This window comes from Gymnoscopelus microlampas, assembly GCF_963454915.1.
Source record: "Gymnoscopelus microlampas genome assembly, chromosome: 16".
Lineage (NCBI taxonomy): Eukaryota > Metazoa > Chordata > Actinopteri > Myctophiformes > Myctophidae > Gymnoscopelus > Gymnoscopelus microlampas.
The window spans coordinates 29218910-29240675 of record NC_139953.1 but is presented as its reverse complement, the minus strand read 5'-3'; the positions used below and the strand labels follow the sequence as shown (position 1 = coordinate 29240675).

At 40.6% G+C, this 21766-nt stretch overlaps 1 protein-coding gene across 1 annotated transcript; it reads left to right on the top strand.

The window, feature by feature from the left end:
* Positions 1-470: 470 nt before the first annotated feature.
* Positions 471-18467, top strand: slc30a2 (solute carrier family 30 member 2; the record flags this gene model as incomplete). Its single annotated transcript, XM_084082521.1, has 8 exons — positions 471-553; positions 8516-8718; positions 12190-12336; positions 13093-13246; positions 14171-14396; positions 17250-17355; positions 17607-17741; positions 18322-18467. 8 exons carry the CDS (start codon positions 471-473, stop codon positions 18465-18467), a joined length of 1200 nt encoding a protein of 399 aa, XP_083938647.1.
* Between the last annotated feature and the right edge of the window lie 3299 nt (positions 18468-21766).

Below are 21766 nucleotides of genomic sequence, written 5' to 3'. Positions count from 1 at the left end.
ACATCTTGACATTTTGGGCGAAATGTTTGATATTTTTTGAAACATTTTAACAACACAAATCTCATTTGCAGGTCCCTGTCAAAATCTTTCCAAATGGGCCAAATAGGCTACATTAATTAATTTGGACACTGATTTAAAAGCCCTCTGACTCATCACGCTGGTGAGCTGTGCGAGTGTGACATGCAGCTGCAGCCCGCCCCACTCTCTCTTATACCCAAGTTATACCCTCGTCCTCAGGGGTTTAAGCCTTGTGTTTTTCTTGAGCCTGCTCACTACTGCAATGAAGGAATTTGTTCATTTCGAGAACACTGTCGCCATGTGCTGCTGGATCACATTTTTTGGCGTCCTTTAAAGACAAAGGTTCGGAGTCCTATCGATTATCACCGAAACTCCTGCGACAGCGGCAGAAATTCATATTTATTTCCAACACATACATAGGCTACATGGACGCAGGCTGTTCACAGAGAGAAATGGATAATAACCCAGCGAATTCTGAGAAATCTCACCTTATACACGAGAAGAATTCTAAAATGTATTCACTAAAAACGAACAGGTAGGGAAAACTTTGTCCGCATGATAAACGTGTTTTCTACGCTAATTGAATAGATTGAATGTTGCATGAAACATTGGGCTATACGATAAAAGACCAAGTTTTAGACATAACGCATATATATCTATATATAGTATAGCCTACAGTGTAATGTTGATCTAATAAAAAGTGAATTGGGGAAGTGTAGCCAATAGACTATATTTTTATGAGAGATGGGGAACGAATACATGTCAATCAGCCCTGCATCAAGATGCTTTTTTTGTGCAACATGCGAGCCCAAAAACATGTTCCCTGTTATAAAATAAATAGTCTGCATAAAATAAATATCTTTGCTGTAGACAATGTTCTCTTGGAAGAAGAAAACAGAACATGTGAGCAGGCTGATATAACCATAACATTGTACAACAATTTAGGTTGGTTATTTGGGTTGGGTTACATTGTTCTTTCATGCCGCATATATGTTGCCATTAGAAGCCGTAAGCTGGCTACTGGCTGTTTTATGTGAATGAACAAATTCATTTCCATGCTTGGCTTGTTTCTGGACAGCCGCTGACAAATGGCCCCGAGGGGTAGTTCATTGAGCAGTGGGTAAAAACTCATCATCTGTCATTAGCAAGGCTATACATCATCTCTCCCAAGCTGATCCAACTCTTCAAAAATAAAATAAAACAAAATAAAAATATATCTCTGGCCTTGGCTAACGGTAGGGTCTATATAAAATATAGCCTACATAAAAATAGCCTATAAGCCTACCAGGTGGGATAAATTATGTCTCCTCCTCAGAATTCTTTCTGCATTTAGAATGATTTCAAAATAACTGTTGTTTAACGAACACGAAATGTGTTTAATTCGCCTACAAAATGAGCATTTAATATGCAAAAGCCTATACTTGGCTTGATTATTTATTTCTAAAGAACATGTCAGGCAAGAAATACCCTTGTTGTAAAAAAGGCAAATCACAGCATCTTCCATTGGTGGTTTTCAACCTTTTTCATATCAAGGTCCATTATTTATTCGGCATTTGAGCCACGGACCACCATTTGATGAGATTTAAACTCTCAGACCCAAGACTTAGAATATTTTGTTATCGTTGGATAAGATTTGTTAAAAAAAATAAAATCTTCTACATTCTCTAATTGTGTAGACTTATTGTAAATCAAGTAATGCAGATGTTACAATAATTTAACTCCTGAGAGCGTAAAATGAAACCAAATGGACTTCATTTTGGTTTCATTCCATTTGGTTTCATTCATTTTACACTCTCAATAGTTAAAGATCTACAAGGGTCCATTTGGTTATACCAACTCTGAACTCTCCATCATTTAGCTGGGGACCACATCAAGGACCACTGGTGGTTTCGGATCACTGGTTGAGAACCACTGATCTAGATTGATTCAAGTTCTGAACATCGGCGAAAACGATATACAGCCTACCAATGATTAGGCCTATATATAAAAATGCAGCTATCCTAAACCAAAACATATGTTTTTTCTTCGCAGCAAATCAAAAAGATTGGCTATACACTGTTACAACAAAAAGAGAACAAATTATTGATTTTTGTATGGAATAGGCCTACAAGTCATTAGAACAGAACGAGTAGCCTATAGGCCTATATGGTTCATGTCCTCCGACGCGGTTCATTAACCCAGTGGTTCTTTTCAGGCCGCCCGCGACCCCCCAAAATAATCATATTTGAACTGGGGACCCCCCAAAACAATCATATTTGAGTGGAGGCGCATTACATTTAGTTTGACTCGGTTCCACAGATACATATTGTGAAATAGCAGATCTACAAGCTCACAACGCCTTTCAACGTAAGGCGTTGTGAACAATTTAGCCAATGTTTGACCAGTTTTATAGTATAGTTTGCTGATTACTTTTGATGCAGTAATGGTCTTTTTCTTTCTTTTTTAATTGTCACTTCACTGTCATCTAGGGACCCCCCTAAAATCATGTGGGGACCCCCCTGGGGGTCCCAACCCACAGGTTGAGAACCACTGCTTAACCTATACAACAGCATCTATCCATAAATAAATAAATGTGACTTGACTTGACAGTTGACGTGTCTAGAATTTCGGCTCAAACACAAGCTATAGTATTTGTAGAACGAATGGCTTCCCATGGAGTTATGGCCCTACCGACGAAAAAGAAACGCTATAGCCTAATAATTAATTAATCCACTACTATTATTAGGCTATGGTCATTAGGTTAGCTCCCACACCTTTTAAAAACAAGTTGGAACTTTAATGTAAGGCTATATTTTTGGGGACAGTTCTGGTCTGGGCCTTGATCTCAGCTTCTTATAAAAGGTTATTTGGTGTATATATCTCCATAGTCCTCAGCGTCCTAAAGTTGTTGCGTTTCCACTTTTCCAAGCAATTTGCCAATCTACCATGCAACTCTTTTATAGGAACTAAAGTGACAGAAACTTTACAGTCTATTAGGCTAATGATGCTATTACCACAGCTGTCAGGAAGAAGAAGAGAACACATTCAATAATGAACAGAGTGGACGTCCACAAATATACCCCTGAGATATGGAACCATTTCAAACTTGTTGCTCGTTTGAAATGCTATTTAAAAATGTGCCTCTTTCTTATTATTTGACAATTTGGCCAATGCTTGACCAGTTTTTAATCGTATCCTATATAGTTTGTTGATTACTTTTGATGCAGAAATGAACTTTTTCTTTTCTTTCTTTTTGAGATATTAAAAGGTCTTAAAATGTCCTTAAATTGTCACTTGCACTGTCATCTGGGGACCCCCCCAAAATGATGTGGGGACCCCGACCCACAGGTTGAGAATCGATTCTCTATCAGATAGAGAACAGGGCATCTCTCTCTCTCTCTCTCTCTCTCTCTCTCTCTCTCTCTCTCTCTCTCTCTCTCTCTCTCTCTCTCTCTCTCTCTCTCTCTCTCTCTCTCTCTCTCTCTCTCTCTCTCTCTCTCTCTCTCTCTCTCTCTCTCTCTCTCTCTCTCTCTCTCTCTCTTTCCCTCTCTCCCCCCTCCCCTCTCTCTCTCTCTCTCTCTCTGTCTCCCTCTCTCTTCTCTCCCTCTCTCTCTCTGTGCGACACCAAAATGACCAAATGAATCTTTCGCAACCCATGTCGTCCCAATGTGATCCAGTTTGTTCCATTTCTTTTGATATCCTAGAGAGATATTTCCTCTCACGCCCATCTCGACAAAAAAAAGGAAAAGAAACAGGCGCTTTTCATGATTAGAATTAGATCACTGTCTGTCACCATCCTGACATCACCTCTCACCTCTCTCTCTATGAACAACGCTCCCACGCCAGAACGACGCACCCCGTGTCCTATCTGCAGCAGGCAGACATGCGAGTCATTTAAATGGTAGTCAATCAAATATGTAGCCTGCCACCTATACGCCTTTTTGTTCATTTAGAAACCGTTGCCTACTTGGAACAAAGGACCATGCAGGGCAGCATCTTTGCACTTTTCTCATTTTGGATATTATTAAGTCCTACATTTAATATTGCATAGGATGCACGGCCGCAGAGTATAGATTAGGCCTACACTCTACTATTGTGAAGTTTATTATATGTTTTTGGATCAAATGGGTGATATTTTTTTAGACGCAAAATGCTTAGGTTTATATTAATTGCAGATGCATCAGGCATATCTCCATAAGCACTCAGTTCATTGTCATTTCACACATCAGTGACTTGTAGCCTATTAAATATTTCCCACCATTTCTGCTGCCGTTATAATTTACAACTTAACACATGGTTCGGGACTTTGAATTGAAAATACAATATATTAGGTCAGTAAATGCGGAATCTATTCTATATGTTATTCATTTTTGAATAGTTTTCATTCAAAACTATAGGCCTATAGGCCTTCACGAGATAGCCGAGCACGGCCCAATAGGCTAATAGGCCTATGGTCCAGTCTGTCTACCTTTTTCTTTAGGTCATTTTTGTTTTAGGGCAGTGACTCTGTGGTTCTCAACCTTTTCAGGCCGCGACCCCCCCCCATATTTGAACTGGGGACCCCCAACCCAGACAAGCATTTGGAATTGTAGGAGTTGAGGCATTACATTTCGTTTGACTCGATTCCACAGATAACATTTGTGAAAATAGCAGTTAGGCGTTGCGAGCTTGTAGATCGGCTATATTTTCACAATTGTTGGCCTCTTTCTTGTATTATTTGAACATTTGACCAATGTTTCACCAGTTTTTATTGTATAGTTTGTTGATTACTATTGATGTATTAATGGTCTTTTTCTTTGCCCCCCCCCCCCTTTTTTTTAGGCATTAAAAAAGGTCTTAAAAGTCCTTAAATTGACGCGTCACTGTCCTCTGGGGACCCCCCCTAAATCATGTGGGGATCCCCCTGGGGGTCCCAAACCACAGGTTGAGACCCACTGTTTTAGAGTGTGTTTATCTCCAATAGCACCCAACATGCAGTATCGCGTTGCGTTCTCTGCCGCTCTCCATGGTGCTGGAGGCGCAGGGCTGATCGCGGCCACTGTCCATGGTACTGATGGTAGGCCTACTTCTTTCACCATTATTGGCGGGGGCCGGGTGCAGTTATTACGGAGCCCCTGAAGGGACATTACTAGGTAGATTGTTAAAGTAACTAAGTACATTTACTCAAGTACTGTACTTAAGTAACATTTTTAGGTATTTTATACTGGAGTATTTCCAATTATCTAGTTTTACTTCTACTCCACTATCTCAGAGGCAAATATTGTACTTTTGCTCCATTACAATTCAGTCCGATTATTTGATAACTTTAGTCACTAGTTACTTTGCAGATATAAATGATTACGTTATAAAACATATATTAACCACTTTAGCCTTATTTTAAATATAGGCTATTTGAAAATAGCCAAACTACAAGCTCACAACGCGTCGCATGCAACAGGTTGTGAGCTTGTAGATCTGCTATTTTCAAACATTTTAGTACTTTTACTTCTGGTACTTTAACATTTAACTCAAGTAAATTTTGAATTCCAGACTTTTACTAGTAACGGAGTATTTCTACATTGCAGTATTGATACCTTTACTTAAGTAAAACATTTGAGTACTTTTTCCACCGCTGATGGACTATCAGCACTCCCCATACTGTAGAATAATTGGTTAATATAATCTTTTTGTTATAATATTTCTTATTTTAGTGATGTGCAGCACTTATAAATGTACAAGCTGCAAGAAGAGATGGGATGTGTTGTGTAGCGTTGCTGCATATAGTGCATAAGACGGAATCAATGCAATATAACATTTTAAGCTGTTTAATTTGCCAAGAAATTCCGTTGGAATGCATAGGCTAATTAATCTAAATCCAAGGGCGACAGTAGCAGACTGTTACATTTCACCTGTACTGGCCCAGTACACCTAAGGCTAGAGAGACCTTTATGGGCCAAGCTATACAATGATGAGCTTGACTGACTGTCCACTCAACAGCGCTAAATAGACAATAAATACACTGCCAATTAAGTTTTAGTATTAAACCGAAGTCCACGGTCTGCCTGGCTGGCCTACAGTAGCCTACACACCTTTCTCATTATTTTTTGTTTTTAGATGGAATGAATATGAGGAGGGAATTGAGAGAAGGCCTGATTTTAGGCTTCGAACAAGCACTCATGGATGTAGGCAGGTGTGGGTTACCGAACGGGCCTACTGGGCCCAGGTCCAGGGGTCAGACTCTGACCCCTGTCTGTCTGCTCTGACCATCAGAGCCTTGTGGGAATTGTTGCTATATTATTAACTTTGCATTTCTTGTCAAAGGGCTTAGTCATTCATATCAAAAACAGAGTCCAAGAAGTCCTACTGAAAAAAAGAATACTTCTATTCTCTACTTAATGCCTGTACATATGAAATGGAAAAACAAGAATGCAAACAGTTTGGAAATAGAGTCATTTGTGCATGGGTCACTATGTCAATTGTGTTTTAGAATTAGTTCTTTAATATCAGAGTTGGCTTAAATGTATCTCTCATTTGTGGTTGAGAGTGATGTATTTGTGTTAATGTGCTCTTATAAGTTTGGAGTCTTCCCGCTGTAAATCCTGATCAGATGCAGGTGAATGCATGTCTTATTGATGTAATAATCTGTTGGAGTTAATTGTGGAGCGCACTGTGAATTCAGTTGAGATGCGAGTGAGTGTGTCAGCGTTTTGAATTGTGTGTATGCCATGTGGTTCTCAAACCTTTTAATTTAAGGACCCGCATAACTCTAAACCGAATGGACCCATACGGGTCCATTTGGTTCCATTGGTACACTGTCAGAGTTACAGACCTTTTAAGGCTCCATTTGGAACCCCAAGGAACCCTGAGGGTCCCTGGAACCCACTTTGAACACCTGTCTGTCTGTCTGTCTGTCTTTGACATCAGTACTATGTCATTATTATATTTAACCCAGATTTAATCTTTAGAGCATTCCCATAGACCCAATTAATGCTGTGCTACCAGATTCACATTGAATATATATGTGATATACTGTATATATATTTGGAGCCCATAGCTTGTGTGTGTATGTGTATGTGTATATGTGTGTGTGTGTGTGTGTGTGTGTGTGTGTGTGTGTGTGTGTGTGTGTGTGTGTGTGTGTGTGTGTGTGTGCGTGCGTGCGTGCGTGCGTGCGTGCGTGCGTGCGTGCGGGTGTGCGGGTGTGCGTGCGTGCGTGTGTGCGCTCACATCCCAGTGGTGTGATTGAACAGAATCAGTTTTTCCACTTCACTGATTCTTTTCAACATCCCCTGCATGGGCAGTCCCAAGATCCTCTGTGTATGTGTGTGTGTGTGTGTGTGTGTGTGTGTGTGTGTGTGTGTGTGTGTGTGTGTGTGTGTGTGTGTGTGTGTGTGTGTGTGTGTGTGTGTGTGTGTGTGTGTGTGTGTGTGTGTGTGTGTGTGCGTGCGTGCGTGCGTGCGTGCGTGCGTGCGTGCGTGCGTGCGTGCGTGCGTGCGTGCGTGCGTGCGTGCGTGGGTGGGTGTGTGCACATGGCATTATCTCCTGTGAGCCCAAATTAGTTTTTTTCCACCTCATTAGACATATCATTGCCACTCTTCCTCTCATGCAGACTCCATGAGCCAGTGTGTGTGTGTGTGTGTGTGTGTGTGTGTGTGTGTGTGTGTGTGTGTGTGTGTGTGTGTGTGTGTGTGTGTGTGTGTGTGTGTGTGTGTGTGTGTACCTCTGTAAATGTGCATGAGGAAAATAGACAAGTCAGCGTTTGTGCATTGATTGAATTCTAATCTGATGTGTATTGCATGAGAGAGAGAGAGCTACATATGTAGTTCTCAGGTGAGACACTGACACAATAGGCTATTGTGTAACAGAGCATGAAGGGAAAGGGCTGGGGGGTGGCTTTACAGAAACATCATACAGAAGAAGCTGATACATCAGCATTTGTAAATTGTACAATATTCATAGTTATGTTTTGCTGTCTATCTGTGCTAAAAGGTAAAGTTTCCTGAATATGTAAAGGAGCATCATATGAAATTGGAAGAGTACATTTTTTAAATAGTACCCAAAAATCCCCATTCACCATTAATTAGACATTAAAATTGTGTATACTGTGTTAATGTAGTGTTTTTGTTATGGTTATGTTGGTATGGCTTTTTGGAAATGAGAGTATTTGTTACGGGGATGTGGGAGGGGGTGGAGGGAGGGTATGAGTGTGTATGAGAGTGTTTTGATGTTGTCATTGTAAGTAAAGAATTGATCAATAAACACATTGTTAAAAAAGAAATTAGACATTTTGTCTATTATGGTTAATTATTTTTATCTTCATTAAAACACATGAACCATATCCCTATAACCTCTGGCCATACTTAACTAATTAGACCTATTTCATAATTCAGTATATTCTCAGGTTATCGGTTTGACACATTGCCGGGGCTCAAACTTGGGTCGATCTTCCCATTCAGTTACACACCTGCTGTGTTGTTGATGCCCAGTTTGAAGAAAAAAGATTGTGTTCTTGTTCATTTTCTTTTAATATGTCCTACAGTTCTTTGTCAGAATCTAAAGAGCAGTATCCCTTTGAGAATGGAGGTGTGTCGGGGGCCATCGAGCTGAAGCGGCCCGTCAGGGTCCATTGCCATGGCAACAAGGTATCTGCACACGAGGAGAACGCTGACAGGCTGCTGGCCAAGAAGAAACTATGCATCGCATCTGCCGTATGCCTCGTCTTCATGATCGGAGAGGTCATAGGTGAGCTTCAATATGGGCTTTAGTAGAAATGGGAGTACACTGTAAACTCCTCAGTGTTAATTTAACGCAGAGAGTGTACAAAAGGAACCAAATGCACCCATAAGCGTCCATTTACTGTAGTTATTTTGTACAATCTCTGAGTTACAAATGGGTAAATGAACTTTTAGATTTTACTGTGTATGGACAGGGCATTCATCGTTCATTCATCAATTATTTTACAGTACATTTGTTTGTGTAGGGTTATTCTCTTGTAGAGCAGCAGCCCACTACGAAGTACATAAAGGTACAATGTGCCTCGGTTTCAAGTACAGCAACATTTTACAAACAGTAGCATGCAAGTACAGGGAGTTCAAGGCTCAGAGAAATTGGTCAGACAATATATGTGATCCCAGAAACATCATGTAATGAGGAAGAGAAAGTAAATAGACAAAAGCTACAGTAGGAAATAGAGGGAGAGATTTGTTTTATGACGCTAGGTATTTTAACAACATCTAAGATGGAAGTAACAGCGTTACATATCATGAACTTCAATATTTCCATTGTCTCCGAATTGAGTCACGTGTTAGTGCCATGAAAACCACAAGCTCCACAGAGAAATGTTTAGAGGCATAAAGGTTTAGTCAACAGTATTCATGACACAAATAGAGGTATGACAACATTTGTGACCTATGAAAAACAAGGTAATATCTCCCTCTACAACAACTCGGGTAGTAGCCAACAGTGGAAGATTGGTGTTGTTCTCATGGCCTGCTGCCAACTGTGGATGTGTGTACACGTCCTGTAACTGTGTGAAAATGAGCCTGAAGCAGGGTGCTGGAAAAGAACATCTGTGCTTACTTGACGTTCCCCTGCTTTCTCCTGCTGCTAAGACAGGCAAAGTTAGGATTCAACGTGACAGAGGGGGCGGAAAGGGGGACTAACGCGCAAGACAGGTCACAGACCAAATTGGCCCCATGATGTCGCCTGTGCCTATGGTATTTTTCATGAAAACAACATCAAGATAAGAAAGTTGAATTAAATGACATAGGAGAAAGATTGCGGGTATATCCATTGCAGGATATAATTCACTGCAATGGATAAAACTAAATCCTGTGCTGTAGTCTCAAGTCAATTAAATAAAGTCCAAATTAAGTCCGAAATCTTCAGTTCCAAGTCAAAGTCATCTTACCTCGAGTCAATGTCAAGGCCCAAGTGTCCAGCTTTCAAGTCCAAGTCCAAACTTTTGGTCGTGACGTGCATACAGGGACTGGAAAACATAACATGTATCATCACATACCACTTTCTGTAAGTGAATTATTGTTACGCAATATTTCTAGTACACCAATTCTTTCATTCATTATGTCATTTGTACAAGTTCAAATCAACAAACAAACAAAACAAAAAAACTCCAAATTATGTTTGAGTCAAGGTTATTTATGACATAAATCAGACTTGTGTCCAAGTTCTGGAGTTGAGTACTACAAGACTGTGCTTCCATAGCCCGCAAATCCAAATGTGTTGCACTTTTTGAGTGCAATGAACATAAACTCTCTGAAATAACAATTTTACGAGGTGTTTTTCTTTATGACATAATTTCATACACAGAACTCTGTGCCCTTCCTCCTACAAACATTTTCTCAGACTAAAATGACTTGGGGGAGATTGAAGCAGTAAAGCTTTAAAGAACTTAAATCACTTGTTTAGTAGTTTAAACAAAATACTTTTTCTCACTGCAGTATGAAAAGGATGTCTCAGAAGTCTCAGATTCATTGGGTGATTGCTTGGATTTTTGATAACCTGTCAGGAACAGGAGGTGTAGGACCCACATGCACGGAACTCAAAACTCAAGAAACTCTTAACATCAAACGCAGGATTAACAAAGACTTTACTTGACAAATAAATGAAGCATAGCGTTAGTTCATGCAGGACACGGAAGGCTTACACTCCTCAGCTGTAATCAGCTGTCAGTCAGCTGATGTGCATTGTGCACATCAGCCTCCTATTCCCCATTCACAGCTCTGCTGGTCATTACGTCACACATTCATACTCCAATCACAGCTCACGCCTTAACAAAGAGGTTCCTTTAAATACGGCTTTGCATTCACTAGGTCTCTGCTTGTCTTGCTGCCTGCTTCGCTGCTGCTTCGCTGCCTCCTCCACCCCAGCCTCCACCTTTTGATTAGAGTCTGGCATAGGCTCAAATACTTGTGATTATATCTGCTAATTCAGACTAAGTCAATGTCAATGTATTGCTTATTGTTGATATTTTATTCCTATGGGGGTTTTGCTTAACATTCCCTGATTTTGCTTAGCATGCTGCTTGGACAAAATTCAGGGAATATCTCCAAGAGCGGTGCCTTTAACGCCAAGCTTAACTGTATTCCATTTGTTGCAGTAAATGGTTAAATCTACCGTACTTTTGACATGAGTGTTCCTGACTGAACAACAGTTAACACAAGCACACACTGTAAACATACAAAACACGAATATGAAAACACACTACAATACAACCAATACTATACTAACTAACAAACAGGGAACCTGACACTACACACCACTACCTCTATCACTCATGCTTGTTTCCCCAAAAAGAAAACATATACAAAATAAATGATTAAATCAACATAAAGCAATGATATTACTCACAATTAATAAATCCACGAACACATTCCCCATGGCAAATAACACAATTAATAGAACAATAAAACAAAGATGCACCCAGAGGCATGCTGGGAAGTCCCTCCTCAGTCATGGGTCTGATGAAATCATCACTAAACAGATTTTCGTTTCGCTCTCAGTATTGGACACTTGCCAAGAGATGGTGTTGTGTTTATATTGCTATGTCTCTGAAACTCTGAGTGGCTCCAACAAAAGAAACAATTGACGTTTGTCAGAGCATCACGCAAACTCTGCTTTTGTCCACAGTGTATAGGGGAAGATTGTGTTGAACAAAACCGATGTGGGGGAGAAAAAAAACAACTCTGTATTTCTGGGCGGCAGATGTACAAGCCAATTCCAGGCAGAGTGGTGTGTTGATTGTATAATGTCTTTATTTAGAAATGAAGACCGTGGTGTTGGACAATGTCAACAAAGTTAGATGTGTTATATTTATTGTACTGTAGTTTTTAGACATCGTTGCAATGATCTCTCCCCTATTCTGTATTCTATACACTGTAATATTAGATTAGATGAATCAATTTGGTTTCTTTTGTCTGCATTTCGTCTCTTTCTTAATCTGAGATTCAATTCCACCCCCCACCCACTTCCCTCAGTCCCACCTCAACCCCCCCCCCCCCCCCCCACACACACACGCGCGCACACGTGCACACACACACACACACACACACACACACACACACACACACACACACACACACACACACACACACACACACACACACACACACACACACACACACACACACACACACACACACACACACACACACACACACACACACACTCAGTTATTTCATGTTCTTGTCGCTGCAGGAGGGTACCTGGCTCACAGTCTGGCCATCATGACAGATGCAGCTCACCTGCTTACAGACTTGGGCAGCATGATGGTCAGCCTCTTCTCCTTGTGGATCTCCTCCAGACCTCCCACCAAAACCATGAACTTTGGCTGGCACAGATCAGGTCACAACCACTTCAAGACTGGTTGGATGGATGGATGGATGTGTGAATGGATGAAAATACATAAGAATGAATGAATGGATGGATGGATGGATGGATGAATGAATGATTTTTTTTACTGGAACCGTTTAGGTAAATATCATATGAAGTCATAAATGAAATGAGAATGGTCTTAACATTCAAACTCAAGCATAGCTTGAGTTTGAATGTTAAGACCATTCTCATCTCATTTGCCACTGCTGGAGGAATAAGTGTCATGAAGTGTCATGACATGTTACGTAGACAGATGCCAGGTTCATTTGTTTTTACTTTATAATGATAGACTGATGATAGGTTCTTGATCGTAGAATACTATTTCTATGCATTTGATGTATTACCTCATGTTAAACTAGCTTACTGTAAATCACTACGTCTGCTAAATGCCAAAATTGTAAATTGTAATAAAATAGATGAAGAAACAAAGCCATAACTACCTTTAAGTTAAAGTTAAAGGTGGCAAAATGTGGACCATTAAAAAAAAAAAAAAGATTACTTCAAGTATGTCACAATGGAACCAGTATCCATTGAATCGCAAGGCTTGAATTAACAGAGATTATCAAATGATCAAGTAATACCATGCATAGCCTAAAGGATGTAGGTTACTGTGAAAGTGTCATGATATCTTTGCTCAAATGTCAGACAAATGTGTCCAATAATCAATCATTAAATGATTCTGACTTCTTCTTTTGATTTCTTTTCATATCCTATTCTATTGGACAGAGATCCTTGGAGCGCTGTTGTCAGTCATGTCCATATGGATCGTTACGGGGGCGCTGGTCTACCTGGCTATTGAGAGGATTGTGCGCAACGACTATGAGATCGAGGGTGGCGTTATGCTGATCACCTCATGTTTTGCCCTCATCGTCAACATTGTGTATGTTGCTGTTAGGGTCAGGTCTGGGGCATGTCTTGGATTGGGTTTGTGAGGCATTTAAGCCTTATTAAACAGTATGGTATGGTTTAAACCTGCATGATTGCTGGTGTGTGTGTGTGTGTGTGTGTGTGTGTGTGTGTGTGTGTGTGTGTGTGTGTGTGTGTGTGTGTGTGTGTGTGTGTGTGTGTGTGTGTGTGTGTGTGTGTGTGTGTGTGTGTGTGTGTGTGTGTGTGTGATCTTCTACACAAGAGACACAGGTCTTGCATTTAGTTTGTTAACACATGCATGAGATTCATCAAGGGCTTGGACCCGAAAGGTTGCATGTGACATGTTTGGGAAATAATGAATTTCATACACAGCAACTAACCAAAGCAATTATTCAATTATAATTATTCCAAAATAATGGAAGCATCTCAGCAAATGAGGGATACAAAGATTGCTGAAAGCAACATTTTTGCAACACTATTAAGGTGCGATGTGTATTTTTCAAATATAGTTCAGATCCTCCCAGCCTCTGATTGGGCAAAGGGCAGAGGACATGGACTGGATGCAAGACATGTTGGGGGTGAAGTATACCTTTAAGAATGACTGGTTTTATGAGAATGTGAACCTCACTGAGCTTGGTAGTGTGTAGTGGGTTTTGGATAATGATCCCTGTATGCTATGGACCAAAAGATATAATGACCATTAACCACTTATATTGACTAGGGTCCCCCAAGGGTCTGTACTATTTAACGTTTTTTACACCAATCACTTTGCCTAAAATAGCCAATCTATAAGCTCATGCGCCGTGTTGAGAGCTCATAGATCAGCTGAATGGCGCCCTATTTTTTCCAAATGTTCACATTTTTCACAGATTGTTCACCTATTATGACATGCCCAGAATATATATGCTAATTGTTGTACCTTTCTTCTTCTATCTAGTATGGCCTATATCCTCCACCACTCCACCACGTTTCACTCACACGGAGAAGGCTACCACCAGATCAACGAGAGCGGCCAAAGTCCTGTGGGTCACGGCCACTCCCACGCACTCCTTGGTGGCCACGGACACGGTAACACCAGCGTGCGTGCGGCGTTCATCCATGTGGTGGGAGACCTGCTCCAGAGTGTAGGCGTCATGGTGGCTGCAACCATCATCTATTTCCGGGTCAGTTGCTTGCTTCTGCACACACTGGACATATGACATTTGTGAGCAGGTCTGGTGTTTAGGACATCATGTCGCGGATTGACAAAGAGTAGAAAACAGCAAAATAACTTTTTTTTTTGTTTTGGCTGATTTTCGTTTTTTTCCATATTAACACAGTTCGAATGTTGAAGAAGGTTTATAGTCCAAAAGATAGGCGTTTTAGAATCATTAAGTGGTTTAAATTACATTACAAAAAGAGCAGTGTTTCTGTGTGTTTCTGTCGGTCTTTTGGGGGCGGAGAGTGGCTTTAACTTGCAGGGACAACATTAACATGAGAGTGGTTTTGGTTGGTTGTTGGTCCATTGTTCTCCGGTTACAAGCCTAATCCCCGCCCATCAGTATCGCTCCTCTGTGGTGGTGTAACGTAACTTAAGTACATTTGCTCAAGTATTGTACTTAAGTACAATTTTGAGGTATTTTTACTTTACTTGAGTAATATCCACTAGGTGAATATTCAACCTGAGGCTGAAACTAACGTCACCACGGTGGGAAGAAGCGCCGAAGCGGCCAGTATTGCGTTAGTCTTTTTCGGGACAGAATCTAGTTGTATAATCAATATAACATTGTAGCGAACACAGCAGCTGTGTGAGGGCAGGCCCAGCTAAACAACAGGCCGCTCGACGTTCGTATGGAAGTATTTCACCGAAGATGTTTGTGGACAAAACAACGGTGGAATAACGAGCTAGGCCTTAGCATTGTTAGCTCGCGGTCACGCGTCATGGCTGAACGTACACTTGGTGTTTGCATTTCTCCATTTACAACTCGTACATCTACATAAACGTTCAGATTTAAAATATAAAGTGCTTATCTCATGGCCACGGGTGTTATAATTATGTACGGGCCCTCATAAGTACTCGTATCTTCCGTATTGTTTAATAAAAAGCATTTTGATCCGATTGATGGCCATTGTCTCCGTTGTTTTTCAACTACGCGGCCGTAATGGTTAGGGTGTATTGCACTCCTGATACGTTATAACTCTATGAGAAAATGGCCGCCGATCGGATTAAAATGCTTTTTATTGAACAATATGGAAGATACGGGTACTTAGACCCACCCGAAGTTAATGTTAACATCCGTGGCCATGAGGTAAGCACTTTATATTTGAAATCTGAACGTTTATGTAGATGTACGGGTTGTAAATGGAGAGTGCAAACACCAGGTTGGAGTTAATCCAGGACCTAGCTGGTCGTGTCTTCATTATTAAATAGGTAAACCTCGACAGTAGTCGACTACCAGTGGGTCACTCAAAATTAGTGGTGGAAGAAGCACTCGGTGGTAGCAATACCACGATATAAAAATACTGTTACAAGTAAAAGTGCTCAAAATGTTACTTGAGTTCAATCAAAGTAAAAGTACTAAAGTCTTGGTATCAAAATGTACTTAAAGTACCTAAAGTATAAGTACTAAAATGTTTGAAAATAGCTGATCTACAAGCTCACAACGCGTCGCAATGTGCATTGTAAGCTTGTAGATCAGCTATTTTCAAATAGACTATGTATAAAATAGGGCTAAAGTGGTTATTGTATGTTTTATAATGTAATAATTTATATCTGCAAAGTAACTAGTAACTCAAGTTTAAAAAGATTGTAGTGGAGTAAAAGTACAATATTTTCCTCTGATCTGTAGTGGAGTAGAAGTTAAAGTATTGGAAATACTCCAGTAAAGTAAAAATACCTTTAAAAAAATGTAATTGTGTTGCATCAAATTTCTATATGGTGGACAGCTGACTGAAAGGTGTCAATGGGGGAGTGATTAGAGGAGTGGCTAGGTTGAATAAATTACCCATTGTTCACGCCCATTACCTGGAGCTGAGAGGTGCTAGAAGTGGAAATTCTTTAGGAGGGATTATCTCAGTTTGGACTATTATAGATAACAAGATTAAAATGGTCACATCTTCTTCAAATGTGTTCCAATTTCAATGAATGATACATCATATGAAAGCTTATATTCTCTACTTTAATAATCTGTAAAAAAATGGAAAATGAAAAATGCCTACTTGATGCCTAAAGCATTGTACCCGCTCACATTTGTGCACACACAAGGTTAATGTCAATGTTTTTTTTTTAAATCTTCTGAAATGCACTTGTTCTCTATTCCATGGGGTTGTTTGTCAGAGACACAGCCACTAAAGGAGGCAGCCGAACTGAAACCTTTATTTTTTTGCGTATCGTCTTGAACACATTGTAGGAATTAAAATACTGAATAAATAAAATCATCTTGTTTCTTTTAAACATGCAGTCCATGTTTATAGAGATTTGTGTATTTCCTTGGGACCCTGCACCAGAGTCAACTCAGTCAACCAGAAGCTGACTAGAGAGTCAACTTCTGGTTGACTGAGTTGACTAGATTTGAATGAGCAACAGTCTACTAAACGATTATGGCAGTGAACAAAAGTGCATAAAAGGGCATAAAAGATCTTGCTTGCTAGATCAATCTAGATTTGTAATGAGAAAAAATCCTTTAAAACAGCCACACACAAAAAAAGCCCCTCCAAAGTTCTACACGAAGGCTTGGTTGACGTTGAATGCAGTGCAGCCATAAAGACGAGTAAAGACTTAATTTACTGCCGTTGCAGTGCAAGAAGTTTCTGCTTGGCTGCAGAAACATCTTAGACACAGCTCTGAGCATCCCAGCCCATAACATGACACTCCATAGAGCACACCATGTGACATCCCTCTTCTCCCCCTTGTCACTCCTTCACCCACCATTACCCTTACGGCAATCCTCTTCCTCCATAATCTCTCTTCAATTCTTTTCCACGCTCCCTCTCTCCTTCTCTCTCATTTCTCCCCTCTTTCTGTCTCTCTCTTTCAGCCTGAATATAAAGTAGCAGATCCCATCTGCACCTTCCTCTTCTCCGTCTTTGTCCTCTGCACCACTGTCACCATCCTCAGAGATGTCTTCAGGATACTCATGGAAGGTAAAATATTAATTGAAAAAGCTGGATCAGACAGTGTGTCAAACCAGACCCCCGCCTGCCCAACACATGCTCTGCAAATGTTGCTGTCATTTTCACATTGTTGCAGTTTGCACACTGGACACATCACAGAAACAAAAGCTCATGAAACAAAAGCTTGATACCCATTTCAATCAGACACCTAACAGGCCAACAGCTATTGACATGTGGAAATATGATGCATTTTCTTCGTATTCTTTCTTTTTGATGTCCAGGAGCTCCAAAGGGGATTGAGTTCAACTCTGTGAAGGAGGTGCTTCTGACTCTGAAAGCTGTGAAAGCCATGCACTGTCTGCACCTCTGGAACCTGACTGTAGGTCAGCCTGTCATCTCTGTTCACCTGGCTATAGGTAAGGCCGTGTTTTACACTGGCAGTGGTGGAAGATATACAGAGCAGTACCACAATATAAGAATACATACACTGTATAGTAAAAGTCCTGTATTAGAAATTGTATTTGAGTAAATGTACAAAAGTATTGGCATCAATCAGATGAGGGATCTACAGAAAACAAAAATGATATCTGGGTACTATTGTGTAAGCTACACTACAAAAGATATTTGTATGGGATTTAATACAATTGAAATTTAAAAAAATCTGACGAAGTGAGTTTGAGGCATATTGAATTTCCTGCGCAACAAAGGAGGGGAATATAAAGATCTTTCAGTCTCATGATATCATTACGAGCCCATAGATGAAAGGAGCTACAGTGTCTAATAAATAAATAAAACGTGTGGAGGTTCTCCCACAGATTTGCCTCCTTGCTGAACAGGGCCTGACCAACCAGTAGGGGTTGTTAAAGGTCCATCACTGGTTTCCCATCCATGAACACATCACCCTGTGATGCCCCCAAAAAGTTTTTTCACTGTTAACTCATCACCCGACATTAAGTTTGTAATGGTCACTTCTACTTCTTTTTTTTGTTTTGTCAGAAGAGAACGCTGACCCCAACGCTGTGCTGAAGGAAGCCACAGAATTGCTTCAGACCAAGTTTGGTTTCCACAGCACCACCATCCAGGTGGAACCATATGCTGACGACATGGCCCACTGCACCCAATGCCAGGACCCCACAGACTAATGGAGGATGCCCACCCAGACGCTGCTGCACATCACTTTGACACTGACTAGACTGGCTCCAGCTCATTCACATTGTCAGAGAACTGGACTGGCCTGAGAGCGGAGTTCCCCCAAAGCATCATCGTGCCAACATCATCTCTGTTAGCTTTATTCAACCAGGAAACAAGGACGCAACACGGTGTGGCGCTTTTAGTATCCGATTTCAGTTTTTGCTGTTCTTTTATTGTTTGTGTGTTCATGGTAGCTAGCTCTTATTTTTTTTTTTAAACAATAAGACTTGTAATTTCAACTTGTAAATTCAAAGGGGATACAAATTGACAGCAGCATGCCATGTGCTGAAAAAAAGTGTGTTTTGAAGAGTGACTTCTTACCTGTCCACCAGCACGAGCTTGTGTATCGTGTTCAGTGTTTATGCGATTGAAAAAACTCATGCCAAAGAGGAGTGCAGGTTACATTCCATCGTTTGTGGAAGGAAATGATCCAGTGCGCAATTCTGTCTGACAAAACTTTCATTGTTGACATTAAGTCTGCAAACTGCCATGTTTGATGAACCACAACAAAAGGAAGAGTATTTCAACTGCACGGCAGGCCAAAAATAATAAAATGAAAAAAATGTAAGGATTTATTTGATCAGCCTCAATAGTGGGCAGCTGCTGTTTTTCTGGTTTATTTACACTGTTGGAAGTAAAGGCAAAAGTTAAGAGTTGGCCATTCCTCTCTCCTTTGACTGAGCAATGGGCACTAGTACTGCCGCTGCAGTAGGATGTGATAGCTGCAAATACATCAATATCGACTGATGTACAAGAACTCGGGGGAAGACAATTAGAATTCTGTTGATTCTGTCTCACACACACCCCCCCCCCCCGTCTTTAAGGTGCGTCTCAGAGAGAGGCGTTTTGCCAAATGGTGCATTATGTTGCCGTGGATGGACGAGGGCTGCGAGAGGGCCGTGGCGGAAATGGATTGGTGTCAGTGTGAGGAAGCATCCTGCTGCCCACGTCCGCCAACTCTCTGTCAAAGGCATATTCGGCTCAGAGGGCACAATCATTTACTCCCCCCGAGTCCGACAATTAGGCTCAGTTCTGTACATCCATCCATCTATCGCACTATCCCATCTTCCAGCAGCCGCAGTATTGTCCATCTGTCTATGATCTTCTATCACTGTAGCTTCACTTTATCCATCATTAATCTAGTCATCTATCTATCTGTCTGTCTGTCTGTCTGTCTCCTCTCTGTCTGTCTATGTCGGGATATGAGCCCTTAATCGACTGAGACAGTATTAGTGTTAAAAAGTATTCCCATTTTCATTTGAGACTTTTTTGGCTGGTTGGATTATTGGAAACTGCTGATGGGGTAGACACAGTTACGTGGTTTAACTTTGACTGATGATATGAATGGTGCATATGGGGGAGGTTATGGCTAAGGCACATTTAAAAGGGTAGGCCTAAAAGAACACTCTCAGGCAATTCAAACTATTTAGTGTAAATTGGTAAGGTTGTAATGGTGAGGTTAAGTACAGTATTTTCTCTGTGTCATGTTAGATTTTAGCTTTAACCATTATTTTATACTTCTGGCTATTCAAAAAAAGCAGATCTACAAGCTTGTAACGCGGCACTACGCGCTACGAGGTTGTAGATCTGCTATTTTTGAAAATCTTGAACTTTTGTGCAAATCTTTGAATATATATATTTTTAAAGCAAACATTTGTAACTCAAATCTTTGCATCTGGAGGTGCCTGGAACAAAATATTTTACAAATGTTTTCTTTAAGAAATATATATTCAAAGATTTGCACAAATGTTCAAGATTTTTCAAAAATAGCAGATCTACAAGCTCATAGCGCGGCACCGAGTGCCGCAGTATGAGCTTGTAGATCTGCAACTTTTTGAATTGCCAAAGAAATCTTACAATGACACAGATGCGTTCCTGGACTGAATGGGTTAAAGATATCCCAAAACATTCTGTTAAGTTCCAAAGAGGCGCTGGGGAAGAATGTCTTCTTTTCCTTGATGCATTACTGCTTCATTAGCTGGAACAGAAGAGGCCGGGAGGAAGATTTGGTCCTAAACAATCAGGGCGTGCATGCTTTATAAAGTGGTGGTGTTTTAATCGAGGAACTTTTACTTTATTGTCTTTTGAGGCTTCTTGCAGCACTTCACAAGAAACCCAACATGATATATACTGTGTGGTATGGTTCCCAACCTTTTCTGAATCAGTGCCCACTTGAAAATCTCCAAAGCATTCCACACGGCCCACCCATCTGATCACATAACACGTTAAGTGGTCAGGTGGGTGGGCTGCCTGCATTTTCAGAGCATGTTATGATCCATCAATCGCTTGGATCGATGGAACTAGTATACTTTCTAAGTTCCTCTTTAGCAGTATCGCAATGAAAACTCACTTTTCAAGGTGAAGAAAAAATAAATGACCATGACATTTGTACATAACCATGACATATTTCAAAATTAATGTTATACTATCATTCAAATCTTAGTGTTTTGCCAATTATTTGTGGACCCACTTCCAATATCCTCACAGCGCACCAGTGGGCCCCGGCCCACAGGTTGAGAACCACTGCTCTACAATAGATGCAGCGATACACATCTAACGTTATACACTCTACATATACACACTAACCACGGCCATGTGAAAAGCCAACCAACCAGCCAGCCAGCCAGCCAGTCGCCATTCTTGTAGTGTTGTTCTGCCTGCTGTCTGTGTATTGATGTTGTCATTCGAAATCCGTGGTGGAAAAACGGCTGTTCTGTACATTCTAAAACAGTGGTTCTCAAAGTGGGGCCCGGAGACCCCCAGGGATTCTTGGGAGTGTTCCAGGGGGTCCCCAGGTCACGCTGTGAGTAGATCTGCCCCCAAAAAAAAGAAGAACATTTTGGAATATTTCTAACATCTAACATTTTAACGACCCAATCTTGTGTGGAGATTCCTGGCACAAAATATTTTCAGACCACTGTTCAACGAAATATTGGGTGAACACTGTTCTGAGCCAAACGTTTGCATGATTGTTAGTTGTTCTACTCATCATGTACAGTGAAAATATCCTCGATCAACTGCCAATCACACACAATGTTGATATACTGTGCAGAGGATTAACAAAAACGTATGAATTATCCAGAATTTAAATGTAATTAGGTTTCTTTTTCCTTTTGAAATAATTGCTATGAAATAAAAAACAAACAAATATGGACCCAACTATTTTGATGACAAAAGTTAAATACAAGATGAATGTAACAGTGGCAATGTTTTAATTATAATATTATTTGAATAAACCACTGTACATGCA